At 40.6% G+C, this 15,250-nt stretch overlaps 1 protein-coding gene across 2 annotated transcripts; it reads right to left on the bottom strand.

Moving 5' to 3' along the window:
• Positions 1-1,167: 1,167 nt before the first annotated feature.
• On the bottom strand, positions 1,168-12,237 carry grap2a (GRB2 related adaptor protein 2a). 2 transcript variants are annotated; one of them, XM_056408046.1, is made up of 8 exons: positions 11,909-12,237; positions 8,582-8,704; positions 8,393-8,484; positions 7,725-7,844; positions 4,275-4,464; positions 3,580-3,672; positions 2,654-2,770; positions 1,168-2,488 (listed from the first exon to the last, which is right to left on the bottom strand). In XM_056408046.1, the coding sequence occupies exons 2-8, from the start codon at positions 8,657-8,659 to the stop codon at positions 2,303-2,305; spliced, it is 876 nt and encodes a 291-aa protein (XP_056264021.1). In that variant the 5' UTR covers positions 8,660-8,704; positions 11,909-12,237; the 3' UTR covers positions 1,168-2,302. The 2 variants fall into 2 exon arrangements, with proteins under 2 accessions (XP_056264021.1, XP_056264022.1); XM_056408047.1 differs by having other exon boundaries at positions 1,168-2,485; positions 11,909-12,227.
• Positions 12,238-15,250: the final 3,013 nt, after the last annotated feature.

Below are 15,250 nucleotides of genomic sequence, written 5' to 3'. Positions count from 1 at the left end.
TTTCGTCGTTGTCTCCTTATTGTTGTCTCCTTGTCGTCGTTGTCTCCTTTTCGTCGTTGTCTCCTTATTGTTGTCTCCTTGTTGTCGTTGTCTCCTTGTCGGTCTCCTTTTCGTCGTTGTCTCCTTGTCGTCGTTGTGTCCTTGTTGTCGTTGTCTCCTTTTCGTCGGTGTCTCCTTATTGTTGTCTCCTTGTCGTCGTTGTCTCCTTGTCGGTCTCCTTTTCGTCGTTGTCTCCTTATTGTTGTCTCCTTGTCGTCGTTGTCTCCTTATTGTTGTCTCCTTGTCGTCGTTGTCTCCTTTTCGTCGTTGTCTCCTTATTGTTGTTGTCTCCTTTTTGTTGTCTCCTTGTCGTCGTTGTCTCCTTTTCGTCGTTGTCTCCTTATTGTTGTCTCCTTGTCGTCGTTGTCTCCTTTTCGTCGTTGTCTCCTTATTGTTGTCTCCTTGTCGTCTCCTTATTGTTGTCTCCTTGTCGTCGTTGTCTCCTTTTCGTCGTTGCGTCTCCTTGTCGTCGTTGTCTCCTTATTGTTGTCTCCTTGTCGTCGTTGTCTTATTGTTGTCTTGAGTTGAGTTGAGTTCCTAAAACAACCCCAAAAATCCACCTAATGTGTTCTTCTCACTCACGTGTCCCCTCCGATTGGTCTGGTGACCCTTCGGAGGGCCCCGACCCCGAGGTTGAGAACCATTGGACAGAAAACTCACTGTATCTTCAGGCCACCGAGGCCTCGGGACTCCCGGAGACCAGGCTGCCTGTCAAGTGGAAGCACTTCACTGGGAAAGCGTGACGTGTAATTGCAGTTCATTAAGCGGCAGCGAGGGAGTGTTCTAATGACAGGTTATAATCTAACAGATGAAGAGATTTATTTGTGCTATAGACGGATGTTGACGTAAGGTCCTTTAATCTCCTCGCAGCGTTGAGGAAATACGCCGAGGCTTCAGATCGTCGAGACTGCATTACAGATCCTAGAGCTGCTGGGATCCATATTCACACGGACCATGTGTATGAAAGGGGTTCAGACCTCTGACTCCAGGGTCACGGCTGGGTGGAACCATTTGAAATAAAGCGTCCCCTCATTTATAGTCTGAGTGACTCTAAATGACCATAAAGTACTAAATGATGACATCATGCTGTATAGAAGAAGACTTGAAACGAGAGACTGAGACATAAACTCATGTTTACAATGTTTAGTGAGGGAATACATCAAGAGAGAAGTAGAGTCACTATATAGACTTCTATACAACCAGAGGAGTCGCCCCCTGGTGGTCAGGAGAGAGAATGCAGCTTTAACACATGAAGCATAGACTTCTATACAACCAGAGGAGTCATCGCTTGGTGGTCAGGAGAGAGAATGCAGCTTTAACACACAAAGCATAGACTTCTATACAACCAGAGGAGTCGCCCCCTGGTGGTCAGGAGGGAGAATGCAGCTCTAACACATGAAGTAGACTTCTATACAACCAGAGGAGTTACCCCCTGGTTGTCAGTAGAGAGAATGCAGCTTTAATACATGAAGCAAACTTCTATACAACCAGAGGACTCGGCCCCTGGTGGTCAGTAGAGATAGTGCAGCTTTAACAAATGAAGCAAACTTCTATACAACCAGAGGAGTCGCCCCCTGGTGGGCAGTTGAGATAGTGCAGCGTAACACATGAAACATAGACTTCTATACAACCAGACTAATCGCCCCCTGGTGGTGGGTAGAGAGAATGCATGTTTAAGGCACTTCAGCAATGATTTTACTTATCAGACCCAGAGGTTCGTTCCCTTCTGATTTGGACGACGGCGTCAGTGCAGCTTTTATTTTGAAGGCTAACTTCCTCTCACTTCTGGTTTTATTTATTTATTTTATTTCTGCCCACCTGCAGCTCGACAAGACTCATACCACAAGTACAGAAAACCCTGAACAATGAAACGACGGGGTTCCTCATACATAATAAATACAAAAAGGAGGATAAGCCTCTTCTTCTCTTTCTATGAATCACACCTCACACGCGTCTCGTCGTCGTCAAGGATTTTATTGCGAGTAAGTTGCACACGTCAAGCGTTCAGGCTTCTTGAGAAATCTACCGATACTTTTTCCATCAGAAACGTTGCTGCGATACGCAAACGGGACAGAAGAAGTCGTTCTGCAAATTAACGGAAACATTTAAAGTTTCCTCGGCGCCACCTGTCGCAGGTTCGAGTCCCCGCTGCTGCTCCTTCCCGCAGAGCCCACGTGAATATAATCTGCAAACGCTAAGCGACTCGGTTCTCGGGGCGACCCGTGACGACCTTGCGGAGGTCAGAGGAGTCTTGTTTTGTTCTTCACAGCCGCATGGTGTAGTTGGCGGGGAACAGGCCGCTCTTCCCCCGCAGACGCCCTTTCCACCACGACGCGTCGGAGCGGTCCAGCAGCTCGATGACGTCGCCGGCGCTGAAGCCCAGCTCGTCGTCCTCCTCCGCGCGGAAGTCGTACAGCGCCTTCGCCTGCTGCGCGGGGGGCGCCCTCTGCTGGACGGAGGAAGCGCGGCGGTCAAATACGTGGTGGACGACTCGGTTGTCTTTCAGCGACGAATATGGAGTTAAAAGTTATATTTAGAACATAATAACTCGATGATTTGTGTTAAATTATTCAATTAAACTGAAACGTTGGTTCGTGTGCGGCGGCAGGCGGACCTGAGGCGGCGGCAGCGTTTCAGACGCCCGGTGCGGCGGATGAGCCGCCATGACGGGGCTGCTTCTTCCCGTGTGGCCGATGGTGTGAGCTCGCTCCTCCAGACCCACCTTCTTAGCCTGGAAGAGACATCAGAAACATTAGTATTTCATCTTTATTACACTTAATTAAGTATTTCATCATATTTATTAAACCTTTAACTCAGTATGTCATCTTATTTTTATTTAATCTAAGTATTTCATCATCTTTATTAAACATAACTAAGTATTTCATCTTTTATTAAAACTAACTTAAGTATTTAATCATCTTTATTAAACCTAACTACATATTTTGTATCTTTTATTAAACCTAACTAAGTAATTCATCTTTTATTAAACCTAACTAAAGTATTTAATCTTTTATTAAACCTAACTTAAAGTATTTCATCATCTTTATTAAACATAACTAAGTATTTGTTATATTTTATTAAACATAACTAAGTATTTTTTTATAACTTTTATTAAACATAACTAAGTATTTGTTATCTTTTATTAAGCATAACTAGGTATTTTTTTATCTTTTAATAAACGTAACTAAGTATTTAATCTTTTATTAAACGTAACTAAAGTATTTTTTTTATATTTTATTAAACACAACTAAGTATTTGTTATCTTTTATTAAACATAACTAAAGTATTTTAAAAATATTTTATGAAACAACTAAGTATTTGTTATCTTTTATGAAACATAACTAAAGTATGTAATCATCTTTATTAAACCTTAAGTTGTTCCTTTGAAGACAGGTTTATTTTGAAAAACCTGTCCATGTTGCTCCACCGGCTGCTTTTAAAAATTAAAGCTGACCTAGTTCATGAAAAAAACAAATAGTGTGACTTAGAGTAATTAAAACCAGACGGGAGGAGGAGGAGGAGGAGGAGGAGGAGGAGTACCAGCATGTTGTGAGGCTGGTCTGACGCTCGGCGGCCGGCGGCGGCGATGGCTGCCGCCGCGTTACGCGGTTCAGGTAAACTTCCCCTCTTCACCTGGAGAAACACCGCCGCCATATTCACACGTTCAGTCATCACAGAGCCTCATTAAACATTCAGGATTTATTATTTGTGAATTTAAAAAACGCAAAAAATTCGATGACAAAACTGTGGAAATCACTGATGAATTATTTAATAAACGGATTATTGATTTACAGGTTATTCCAAAAAAAATCCTCTTTTAATTTTGTGAAAGTAATCATTTAGCTTTTAATAATCTAGCAAAAAAGTATAATTATATAAATAATTAATAACTATAAAAATATAATAAATAATTATTTAATGGTAAAGAAAATGAATGAATAAATAAAACCGAGCGACATTCCCGATTACACCGTTGATTACATCACATCAAAGCGTTCAGATGCACAACAATTAAGACGTATAGGTGTAAATATGACGATTAATAATTAATATTAATAACGACTTCCTCCACAGCCGATTTTCTCTCATTTAGGAGCAAATCCACGATGGATCGCGGCCTCGCACACAATAACTTTGTGGAAGTAGAAATCGTTCTCGTCCATTTCGTCTTGGACAGGAAGCCCCAGGGTACGCACGTTGCTATGGCGACGCCTCTACAGCCCTGAGCGACTCACCGACTGGACCGCGGCGGGGTTCCTGCTGTCCGAGCTGCCGTCGTTGAGGTAGATCTCCCGGGTCTTGGAGATGGAGGTGGACTTGTAGAAGTCCACCAGCTTGTTGAGGGACGTGAACTTCTCCGACCACAGGAAGTACTGGCCTTTGTTGTCCTTCATCACCTTGAAGTGCTGGACGTCGCTCTCGTGCCTGAGTGAGGAGAGAAACAACGGTAATGTCGGCTGGACCTGAACAACTAACTGAAGGACCAGGACCAGTTCCAGGTCCAGGACCGAGGACTAGGACCAGGACCAGGACCCCTTAAACTTAAACGTATTCAACTTTAAACCGTTTCAGCCAGACCTTCAATGAAGAAAGATTCATAGATGTTATTTACATCCTTTTATTCACCTACTTTATTGTTTTTAATTTTTTCAAATTATATTGTATTTCATTGTTAATTAATAAAAACAACATAAACATATTTTCTTTATAAATCACTTTATTTATTGCATTTGAAATGTAAAATTGTATTCTATTTTTAAAATATTTAATGAATGTGGTTTTCCTCTACTACTGCCCACTAACAAAGCTTTTAATTATAATGTATACATCAATTATTATTTGACTTGTTCTGTTAATGATTTTTTTCTAATATTTCTTCTATTATACCATTTATTTCAATTGTGTTACATTTTTTATATACTTTTTATTGTCCTGTGTGTATTGGTCTATCATTGTTTAATTGTCTTTTCTGTTGTTTTCTCGGTCCCAATCAGGTTTAATTGATTGATTGGTTAATTGATTGATTGGTTGATTGACTCCACGCTCCATCATAGCAGATGGATTTCCTCGGCCGGCATGTCCCCTGCTGGTCACAGTGCAGAACTACACCCTCACTGCAGAGCAACAAGTCCTGGAGCAGTCGGCTCTGTCACAGGAAGTGGGCTCTGTCACAGGAAGTGGGCTCTGTCATAGGAAGTGGGCTATGTCACAGGAAGTGGGCTCTGTCATAGGAAGTGGGCTCTGTCACAGGAAGTGGGTTCTGTCACAGGAAGTGGGCTCTGTCAAAGGAAGTGGGTTCTGTCACAGGAAGTGGGCTCTGTCACAGGAAGTGGGCTCTGTCATAGGAAGTGGGCTCTGTCACAGGAAGTGGGTTCTGTCACAGGAAGTGGGCTCTGTCACAGGAAGTGGGTTCTGTCACAGGAAGTGGGCTCTGTCACAGGAAGTGGGTTGTGGGTTCTGTCACAGGAAGTGGGCTCTGTCACAGGAAGTGGGCTCTGTCATAGGAAGTGGGCTCTGTCACAGGAAGTGGATTGTGGGTTCTGTCACAGGAAGTGGGCTCTGTCACAGGAAGTGGGCTCTGTCACAGGAAGTGGGCTCTGTCACAGGAAGTGGGCTCTGTCACAGGAAGTGGGCTCTGTCATAGGAAGTGGGTTCTGTCACAGGAAGTGGGCTCTGTCAAAGGAAGTGGGTTCTGTCACAGGAAGTGGGCTCTGTCACAGGAAGTGGGTTCTGTCACAGGAAGTGGGCTCTGTCAAAGGAAGTGGGTTCTGTCACAGGAAGTGGGTTCTGTCACAGGAAGTGGGCTCTGTCATAGGAAGTGGGCTCTGTCACAGGAAGTGGGTTGTGGGTTCTGTCACAGGAAGTGGGCTCTGTCACAGGAAGTGGGCTCTGTCATAGGAAGTGGGCTCTGTCACAGGAAGTGGGTTGTGGGTTCTGTCACAGGAAGTGGGCTCTGTCATAGGAAGTGGGCTCTGTCACAGGAAGTGGGTTGTGGGTTCTGTCACAGGAAGTGGGCTCTGTCACAGGAAGTGGGCTCTGTCATAGGAAGTGGGCTCTGTCACAGGAAGTGGGTTGTGGGTTCTGTCACTTTATTTATTGCATTTGAAATGTAAAATTGTATTCTATTTTTAAAATATTTAATGAATGTGGTTTTCCTCTACTACTGCCCACTAACAAAGCTTTTAATTATAATGTATACATCAATTATTATTTGACTTGTTCTGTTAATGATTTTTTTCTAATATTTCTTCTATTATACCATTTATTTCAATTGTGTTACATTTTTTATATACTTTTTATTGTCCTGTGTGTATTGGTCTATCATTGTTTAATTGTCTTTTCTGTTGTTTTCTCGGTCCCAATCAGGTTTAATTGATTGATTGGTTAATTGATTGATTGGTTGATTGACTCCATGCTCCATCATAGCAGATGGATTTCCTCGGCCGGCATGTCCCCTGCTGGTCACAGTGCAGAACTACACCCTCACTGCAGAGCAACAAGTCCTGGAGCAGTCGGCTCTGTCACAGGAAGTGGGCTCTGTTATAGGAAGTGGGTTCTGTCACAGGAAGTGGGCTATGTCATAGGAAGTGGGCTCTGTCACAGGAAGTGGGTTCTGTCACAGGAAGTGGGCTCTGTCAAATGAAGTGGGTTCTGTCACAGGAAGTGGGTTGTGGGTTCTGGGTTCTGTCACAGGAAGTGGGCTCTGTCACAGGAAGTGGGTTGTGGGTTCTGTCACAGGAAGTGGGTTCTGTCATAGGAAGTGGGCTCTGTCACAGGAAGTGGGCTCTGTCATAGGAAGTGGGCTCTGTCACAGGAAGTGGGTTGTGGGTTCTGTCACAGGAAGTGGGCTCTGTCACAGGAAGTGGGTTGTGGGCTCTGTCATAGGAAGTGGGTTATGTCACAGGAAGTGGGCTCTGTCATAGGAAGTGGGCTCTGTCACAGGAAGTGGGCTCTGTCACAGGAAGTGGGCTCTGTCACAGGAAGTGGGCTCTGTCATAGGAAGTGGGCTCTGTCACAGGAAGTGGGTTGTGGGTTCTGTCACAGGAAGTGGGTTGTGGGTTCTGTCACAGGAAGTGGGTTGTGGGCTCTGTCACAGGAAGTGGGCTCTGTCACAGGAAGTGGGTTGTGGGTTCTGTCACAGGAAGTGGGCTCTGTCACAGGAAGTGGGCTCTGTCACAGGAAGTGGGTTGTGGGTTCTGTCACAGGAAGTGGGTTGTGGGTTCTGTCACAGGAAGTGGGTTGTGGGCTCTGTCACAGGAAGTGGGCTCTGTCACAGGAAGTGGGTTGTGGGTTCTGTCACAGGAAGTGGGCTCTGTCACAGGAAGTGGGTTGTGGGTTCTGTCACAGGAAGTGGGCTCTGTCACAGGAAGTGGGTTGTGGGCTCTGTCACAGGAAGTGGGCTCTGTCACAGGAAGTGGGTTGTGGGTTCTGTCACAGGAAGTGGGCTCTGTCACAGGAAGTGGGTTGTGGGTTCTGTCACAGGAAGTGGGCTCTGTCATAGGAAGTGGGCTCTGTCACAGGAAGTGGGTTCTGTCACAGAACCTCCTTTTGGAGATAATGAACCAAACAAATCCACTTCCATCTGCCCTGATCCTCATTGATGTTTGTTTACTGTAAACAACAACACACCTGTTGTTGTTTACAGTAAACAACAACAGGCGTGTTGTTGTGTTCTTGTCGCTCACTTGACGGAGATGGAGAAGTCTCCCGGGGAGCTCTGGGAGCCTCGGATCACGAACACGCCCACGCTCTCGTAGCGGAGGACTTCCTCTGCAGCGCTGCGGCTGGAAGTCTCCTGGAACCACCTGAGACCGAGAGGAAGGTGTGTGACGTTAACACACACACACACACACACACACACACACTCACGCACACAGACACAAACACACACACAGACACAAACACACACACACACACACTGAAACTAAAACAAGCTTCTTCTTCTGTCCATGGTGACCTCAGTATATCTTGGTCTCTTCTGACAAGTGAAAATATGAAATTCAATTTAAAAAGAGCACAAACTATTGTCATTATTTTTTATTTAATTGTTAATCAATAAATCACATTGAAGTCAAACGGTGCTTATTATAAATCACAAAATGTGTTGTTTTCAAAATATTAATATGTTGCGATTTATTTGATTGTTTTTCTTGATCAACACGGCGATAAGAAAAGAAAGAACATTTTAACATTTTCTTTCTACTAATAAAATTAAAATGTTAAAATGTTCTTTCTTTTATTATCGCTGCATTTTATCTCCAGTCTTGTTTTCCAAATTAGCAAATTAACATCCTGCCGAGGAACAGATGTTGAAGTGCTTTGCCCAGCGGGTGTTGTGCCCCCCCCCCCTGACCTGGGCGTCTGCATCTCGATGTAGTTCTGCGGTACGAATCCCTTCTGGCCGCTCATCTCCGCCTCGTACCAGTCCTCTTGAGGGCTTAAGATCTGAAGAGAACGAGACGTCACGCACCGGAATGCATCCCAGGGCGCATCGAAGGACAGAAGCCTGCTGACCCCTGACCCCTAAACCCTGACCCCTGACCTTCAGCACGTCGCCCTTTTTGAAGCTGAGCTTGTCGGCCGTCGTGGCCGTGAAGTCGTACTTCCCTCTGGCTTCCATCGTGGCGTCGGTTCAACCAAGAAGAGCCGATCGCCACCAGAGCTTCTACACAGGGGGGGGGGGGGTATGAACAGGTTAATAACATCATAATTTATTCCTTTACATTTAGTTTCTATCATCTTCAAAACACAGATCACAGCTGGACGCCTCCTCTTCCACACACATGTTCACCGGACACAGAAACGACCATCAAATATCGTTATTACGCCAAAATTAGGTGTAAAACAAGTTATTCCATTATTAATATTATTATCTTTATTTAAAGGGACAGTTGAAACACACGTCACCATTCGGAGCTCTGAGTGCACAACGTGAAACATCAAACAACAACCAACAGTTTATTAAGGAATAGTAGGATAAATACACACAATACAAAGTTACAGCACATCATTTTAAATTTTAGAAGAACATAACATTCAAAAGTAAGTATTAAAAACCATTAAGAGTAAGTAATACACATGTTAAAAGTAAGTATTAAAAACCATTAAGAGTAAGTAATAAAAACCATTAAAAGTAAGTATTAAAAACCATTAAAGGTAAGTATTAAAAACCATTAAAGGTAAGTAATACACATGTCAAAAGTAAGTAATAAAAACCATTAAAGAAAGTATTACGAGCCATATTAGTTTTGCTCAGTGCTGACCAGCTTTCAACTGATATTTTAGACTATTTTTAAGGATGCTGATACTGAAGTTTGATCTCTTACGATCCAAAACATGAAGTTAAAAATAAGATGGTAAGTCGAATATAATGCGATCTAAATCATAAAATGGATGCGTAGGACTAGAGGGTCCAGGAGCCGGAGAGCAGGCGTTAAACTTTCACTCCACTAAAGTCCGAATTCGCCCGACTTGTGTTTGTTTGGGGGGGGGGGGGGGGGCAGGATGTTGACTGGATATAAACAGCCAGCACAAGCAGCAGCGTGCCGTCGACTACTTCCTGGTAATGATGATCACACGGCGTGCGGTCGGAGTCTGACGCCCGTGAGCGGAGGACATCGAGATGAGGTTAAAGGAACTGGGAAAACCTCCTCTACTCTATTCTCCTCTATTCTCCTCTACTCTACTCTCCTCTACTCTCCTCTACTCTATTCTACTCTACTCTACTCTATTATACTCTCCTCTACTCTATTCTACTCTACTCTATTCTCCTCTACTCTATTCTCCTCTACTCTCCTCTACTCTCCTCTACTCTATTCTCCTCTACTCTATTCTCCTCTACTCTCCTCTACTCTCCTCTACTCTATTCTCCTCTACTCTCCTCTACTCTCCACTTCATCAGTGGAAACACAATTTGAAGTAAAGAAAAAAGACCAATTAATAGACATACTTTAAAATGTCACTTCAAACGTTTAATAACTGAACATTTATAGAATTAGTTAGTTGACCCAATTTTTTTAGATAGCTAGACTTTTTACAAACTTTTTCAAAAAGAAGAAAAAGTTGCAATTTTTTTTTAGATAGCTAGAATCTTTCAAAAAACAAAACTTGTTCTTCTTTTGGATAACTGATTTAACCAGTTATCCAAAAGAAAAAGAAGAAAAAGTTACAATTAAAAGTTAAAAAAAAGTTAAAGTAAAAAAAACTATTAAAACCTCACATTGAAGATTCTAACCCCGTGAAATAAAATGTCACTTCAAACGTTTAATAACTGAACATTTATAGAATTAGTTAGATGACCCCATTTTTTTTAGATAGCTAGACTTTTTAAACTTTTTCTTCTTTTTGGGTCAACTAACTAATCTCTAAGATTCTACGTTTCTCCACAAACAATAATGCAACTTCTTTAAATATTGTGTTCACCAGAACGATGTGTTCATTAGTTCCTCAAAATCATTCAGCATGGAAAAAAAAATATCTTCTGGAGTAAAGAAATATCAGCAGAACAGAATTTCTCCTCCAATTGATACATGTTGATCACAGCTTTCCCTTATTGTCACATATTCTACACATTTCACTTTAATCTTTAACCTCAGTCGGTAGTTATCACTATTAAAATAAAGTCTACTGCGTTTAATAGCTCCACTTGTATTGCTTTTTATATTTAAAGTCTCTCTATCTTGACTCCAGACCGGTTTCTTTCTCAAGCTGCAGAGAACTTAAGCAATATATTTAAAAATAAGAAATATTATTAACAAATAAGAGAAATAAAGTACCCCCCCGTGAGTGTTACACACACACGTATTAGTTTTCTTTATTTTATATAAATGTTCTGATTTGTTTGTTAATAATTTAGGATAGGAATATATAAGCATATTTTTGCTTCTACCTATACCTTTTCAGTCTTTCTGTTTTTGTATATTATATATAATAATATTGTATTGTATTTGATTGACTGAATAAAAAATACACACACACAATACACACACACGTATGACATTATATGTTTGTTGATCCACGTGGAAGTCACGGTGTTGCTAGTTTTATCATTAAATAACTCATATTCTCAGGTCACGTCTTCATATTCCTCGTTTTGTCCGACCAAAATGTCCACGAAAAAAACAGATATACATTTGATTTATAGCAAATAAAAGCGAGGGAACTAAGAGAAGGTTTGACATAGTTAATGGTTAAAGATTAATTTACTTATCGTTAGTTTTTGGTCGGGTCAGAAAGACATAAAGACATTTTTTAACTGTTTCCTGAGACATTAGGGAGACAATAATTAGTAGAAGTGTTCTCCCACCACAGGGTGCAGAAGGGTGTGTCGCTCACATTGACCTTTAACCCTTCATATCTGACCTCACCGGGGAGAGGCACGCAGAGATCTGACTTACACAAACAAACATGTAACATATCATTATGAACTAATGACGTCATGAACGATAAGGAGTTGTGGGTGACCTCCTCTGACCCTCTAATGTTACACCCTGGAAACCACTTCTCCAAAAGCCAGAGGAGTAAAAAAAAGATGCAAACATGTCGGACAACATATAACAAAATAAACATGTACGCTTTGCATAAAAGAAGATATAAGAGGAAGTCAGTCTCCTGTGATAATATATTGTCATTTAAACCAGATTATTAATGTTTTGTTGGCAGATTCATTCAGTAAAAAAAATTAAAAAGACATATTGCAAAATATTACGATCAAAATGTCGATGCATGGAGAAGAGAGAGAGGGAGAGAGAGAGATAAAGAGGAACACACACACAACGGAGCTGTAACTAACGTGCATACGTTATTACGAGGAAGTCTGGCTCTACTTTTCAGTATAAAGTTGACATTGAAACAATGTCGCGCGGCGTACCTGGGCGTTTATCTCAGGCCTCGTGTCCCTCCGCGCAGGGAGCGCGGCAGCATGTCGGACGGGCGAGAAAACGTGTCGGCAGAAACAAAATAAAAGTCCTGGAGATTCTGGGAGCTCCGTGTGTGTCTCCGCCCGCTCGGCCGCGACGAGAGAAACAAGTACCAGCCACGGGAGACGCGTTGCGGTGTCACTTCCGCCCACGTCTTTTCAAAATAAAGTCCGCTAATTTGAATACAACCACAGTTAAAATGAACTAAAGCTGTCAAATAGGTTGAAATGTATTGGAGTAAATGCAAATACATACATACATATACACAATTGAAAGTGTAAAGGAGAAGTATACGTGACACCAGAGTCCACCGCCAGGCTGCTACAGGTAGTTTGTACAACAGGTAGAGGAGCCAGCTGGTCCAAGCTGAGCAAAGCATGTGAATGCAACACAATCAATGTAGAACAAATAAAAAAAACTATTTTCTAAACATACTTACATCCTTAGGGAGAAGTACCAATACATCAATGTTGGCTAAAGCATTACAAATAAAAATACTGCATGTCAACTCCTATAAAAGTTACTTAGCTTTTAGCTAAAGAAAGAAGTAGTGCGGTGTTAGGCTATTAAAAGTAAATAGTGCATTTTTGGAAAATGATTTGCTTCCTTGCAGAGAGTTCTTCCATTTTAACATGAAGATGTAGCTTAGCTTAGTTTAGCATAATGACTGGAAACAGGGGGAATAACTAGCGTGGCTCTGGCCAACATGATAAAAGTGCCACTAATTGACGCATAATATCTTGTTTTGTGTAATTTAAGGTAAACATACATTTAAAACAATTTAAGTGAGTACTATTAACACTCATGTCCCTGATTATTAGAGCCTTCAGCTGGAACTGTTTACAAGAAGATTAGTACTCAAACTGTGAAGTGTTATTGTTGTTTTTATATTGTTGGATTAAATAAAACACATATAAAGTAGTCACGGTCAAAATGTACTACATTTGCATATTCATACATTCTAGTTTTGTTTAAATGAGGGCTGAATGTAGCTTAAGATAATACAGAACAATAACACTAATTAATAATAATAATAATAACGTAATTCTTAATGATCTTATTAAACAAGTCTGCGAGCGATCTTTAAGAATTAAAACATGTTTCAGTTGAAACTTTTTTCTCTCTCTTTGTGTCTGCATGTAGGTTATAATATAGTTATGTATTCTTAATTCATGCAATTAAGGTGAATGCATATTTGTTTGTGGTGGCCAAAGCATTTTATTTATTAATAATACTCATAGTGAAATGTGCCAAACCCCTAATAATGTTAAATTGTGTCATCGTTCTCCTTTTATTTAGCTGAGAAATCAGAAAGTTATCGGTCTCCTTCTGGTTAACCTGACGCCGCTTCCTCTTCCTTTCCTCGTATGTTCACCACAAACCTTCCTCATCAGCGAAGCTTTACATCAGTGGAAGGTCATCAATAATACTCAGTACTTCTGCAATAGTAGTTTAGTCGCACGTGTACACAAGAACAGACAAAAAAACAGAAAGTTAAAGAGCTGAATTAGATATTCACGAAATATATGAACATACAAGTGCACATTGATGGAGAAAAATCAAAGTATGTTCCTGTTGTTACTGCTGGTTTAGACTACAATAATGAGCATGCACATGCTTTGATCATTCTTAATATGTCAAGAGTGAACAAAATAAAAGCCAGAGGCACTTGACCCTTCCACGTAAAACAGTGAACTTTATACATTTTATAAGTTAAGAGTTTTAGCTCAGAGTTTTGGCCTTCATAGTCCTTGTGTAATGTAAAAAAATGATTAAAGTAAATGTAATTGAAACTTGATGTTTTCTGACATGCGTCAGTCTAATATTTTAATATAATTGATATAACTCTACTGACTGTTCAGCTTTATGCTGTGGTGTTGCTATCTCTTCTTTACATGATCTGTCCTTTGTTTAAATAATGGGTGTTCATTTAAAAAAGTTTTTCATCTTTTACTACAATATATTCACTCCTGTAGCATCACCATTATGTTTTTTATGAGGCAGAACAAGAAGAAGTTTCCCTTGCAGAGACTTGAAACTTGTTAGAGATTGAAAAGATAATATACTAATAATGAAAACATTTTTGTTGAGTGATAACCAAATGAAAAGTCTGCATAGTTTTACCATGCATGAAGGTCAAACTGGAGAGAACCACTGGCTGCTCGGATAGTTATAAAAACACAAAATGCATGATAGAATCCTGCAGAAAAGAGCCGTAATAACACATAAAGCATAAGAAGATCATGCTAAATATCAGCAGTTATGTCCCGTATGTATGATTTTGGTTAAACATGCTGAACATTGGTACTTTACCTCACTGCAAATGTATTTTCATAATAGATAACACATACTTGTAGTGATACTCACCACAAAAGTAAGATAAGAACTAAAATGCCTGATAGTTAGCCTCTGCATTTTAACCTAATCTTAAGGCCCCCGCATTAAGAGATATGATATTTATCTGTGTATGTATCTCATTACCAGGCGGACCTTCATGCAACATGCAATCTGTGAATCTGTCCGGTTCCTGATCAGTTATAGTTTCACTAAAGGAACCTCTTAATCCTTTAATGTTGTGCACGTGTAAAACAAATGTCCATCTTACAGATAAAACATGAATCATATTGTTTTCTACATTTTTTATGCAGCAGTGTTATCATAAAACAAGTCAGACATGACATTTTCACACCAATCCATGAACATTATCTTGACCGAGTGTTATTGTACATCACAGAAAGTGTGATTGCTTCATGAAAATGCTATTTGGTATTAATTAATATTGCTTTAATCCACTATAATCAACCTGTCAACATGTGAATGTGAATTAAATTAAAGAAAACATTTTGATGACTAAATCTCCTCTCTTAATATCATAAACAAGCACATTTGGGTTATTAATTATTGTCAAAACTCTCAAGTGTTGTTGTTTGGCAAGAGTTGGATGAAGCTGCTTCATTTGAAGTTTTTCTCTGCATGGATTTAAAGAACTCAATCAATAACTGCCAGAACTAAAAATAGATTTAAACTGTGTTGAAGTTTGACCAATAACTCTGGTCTATTGTTCTCTTTTTATCCCATAAACACCAACATACCCCTTTGCCTTGATAAAAGACACACTTTTGCATTTTCATTCTGTTGTTGAACTATCTAATGAAATCAAAATGATATTGCAGTGTCTTGTCATCCCTTACCTCATGGAGGTTTGTTCTCTATTTGTCTTCAATAAGCATCCATTCCAGCTTCCAGCCCGTCTGATAGAAGCTCAGCACATTCTTAAATATGCAGACAACAAC

The sequence above is a fragment of the Pseudoliparis swirei genome, chromosome 23 (assembly GCF_029220125.1).
Source record: "Pseudoliparis swirei isolate HS2019 ecotype Mariana Trench chromosome 23, NWPU_hadal_v1, whole genome shotgun sequence".
NCBI classification, from domain to species: Eukaryota; Metazoa; Chordata; class Actinopteri; order Perciformes; family Liparidae; genus Pseudoliparis; species Pseudoliparis swirei.
The sequence above is the reverse complement of the archived record's forward strand: the minus strand, read 5'-3'. Positions and strand labels throughout refer to the sequence as shown.

Coding starts and splice junctions, on each gene's coding strand:
- grap2a (XM_056408046.1), bottom strand. CDS start 8,659: ATGGAAGCCAGAGGGAAGTACGACTTCACGGCCACGACGGCCGACAAG. Junction 4,465..7,724: donor GACTTCTCCATCTCCGTCAA/GTGAGCGACAAG, acceptor CTCCTCACTCAG/GCACGAGAGCGACGTCCAGC. Junction 2,771..3,579: donor ACCAGCCTCACAACATGCTG/GTACTCCTCCTC, acceptor TGTCTCTTCCAG/GCTAAGAAGGTGGGTCTGGA.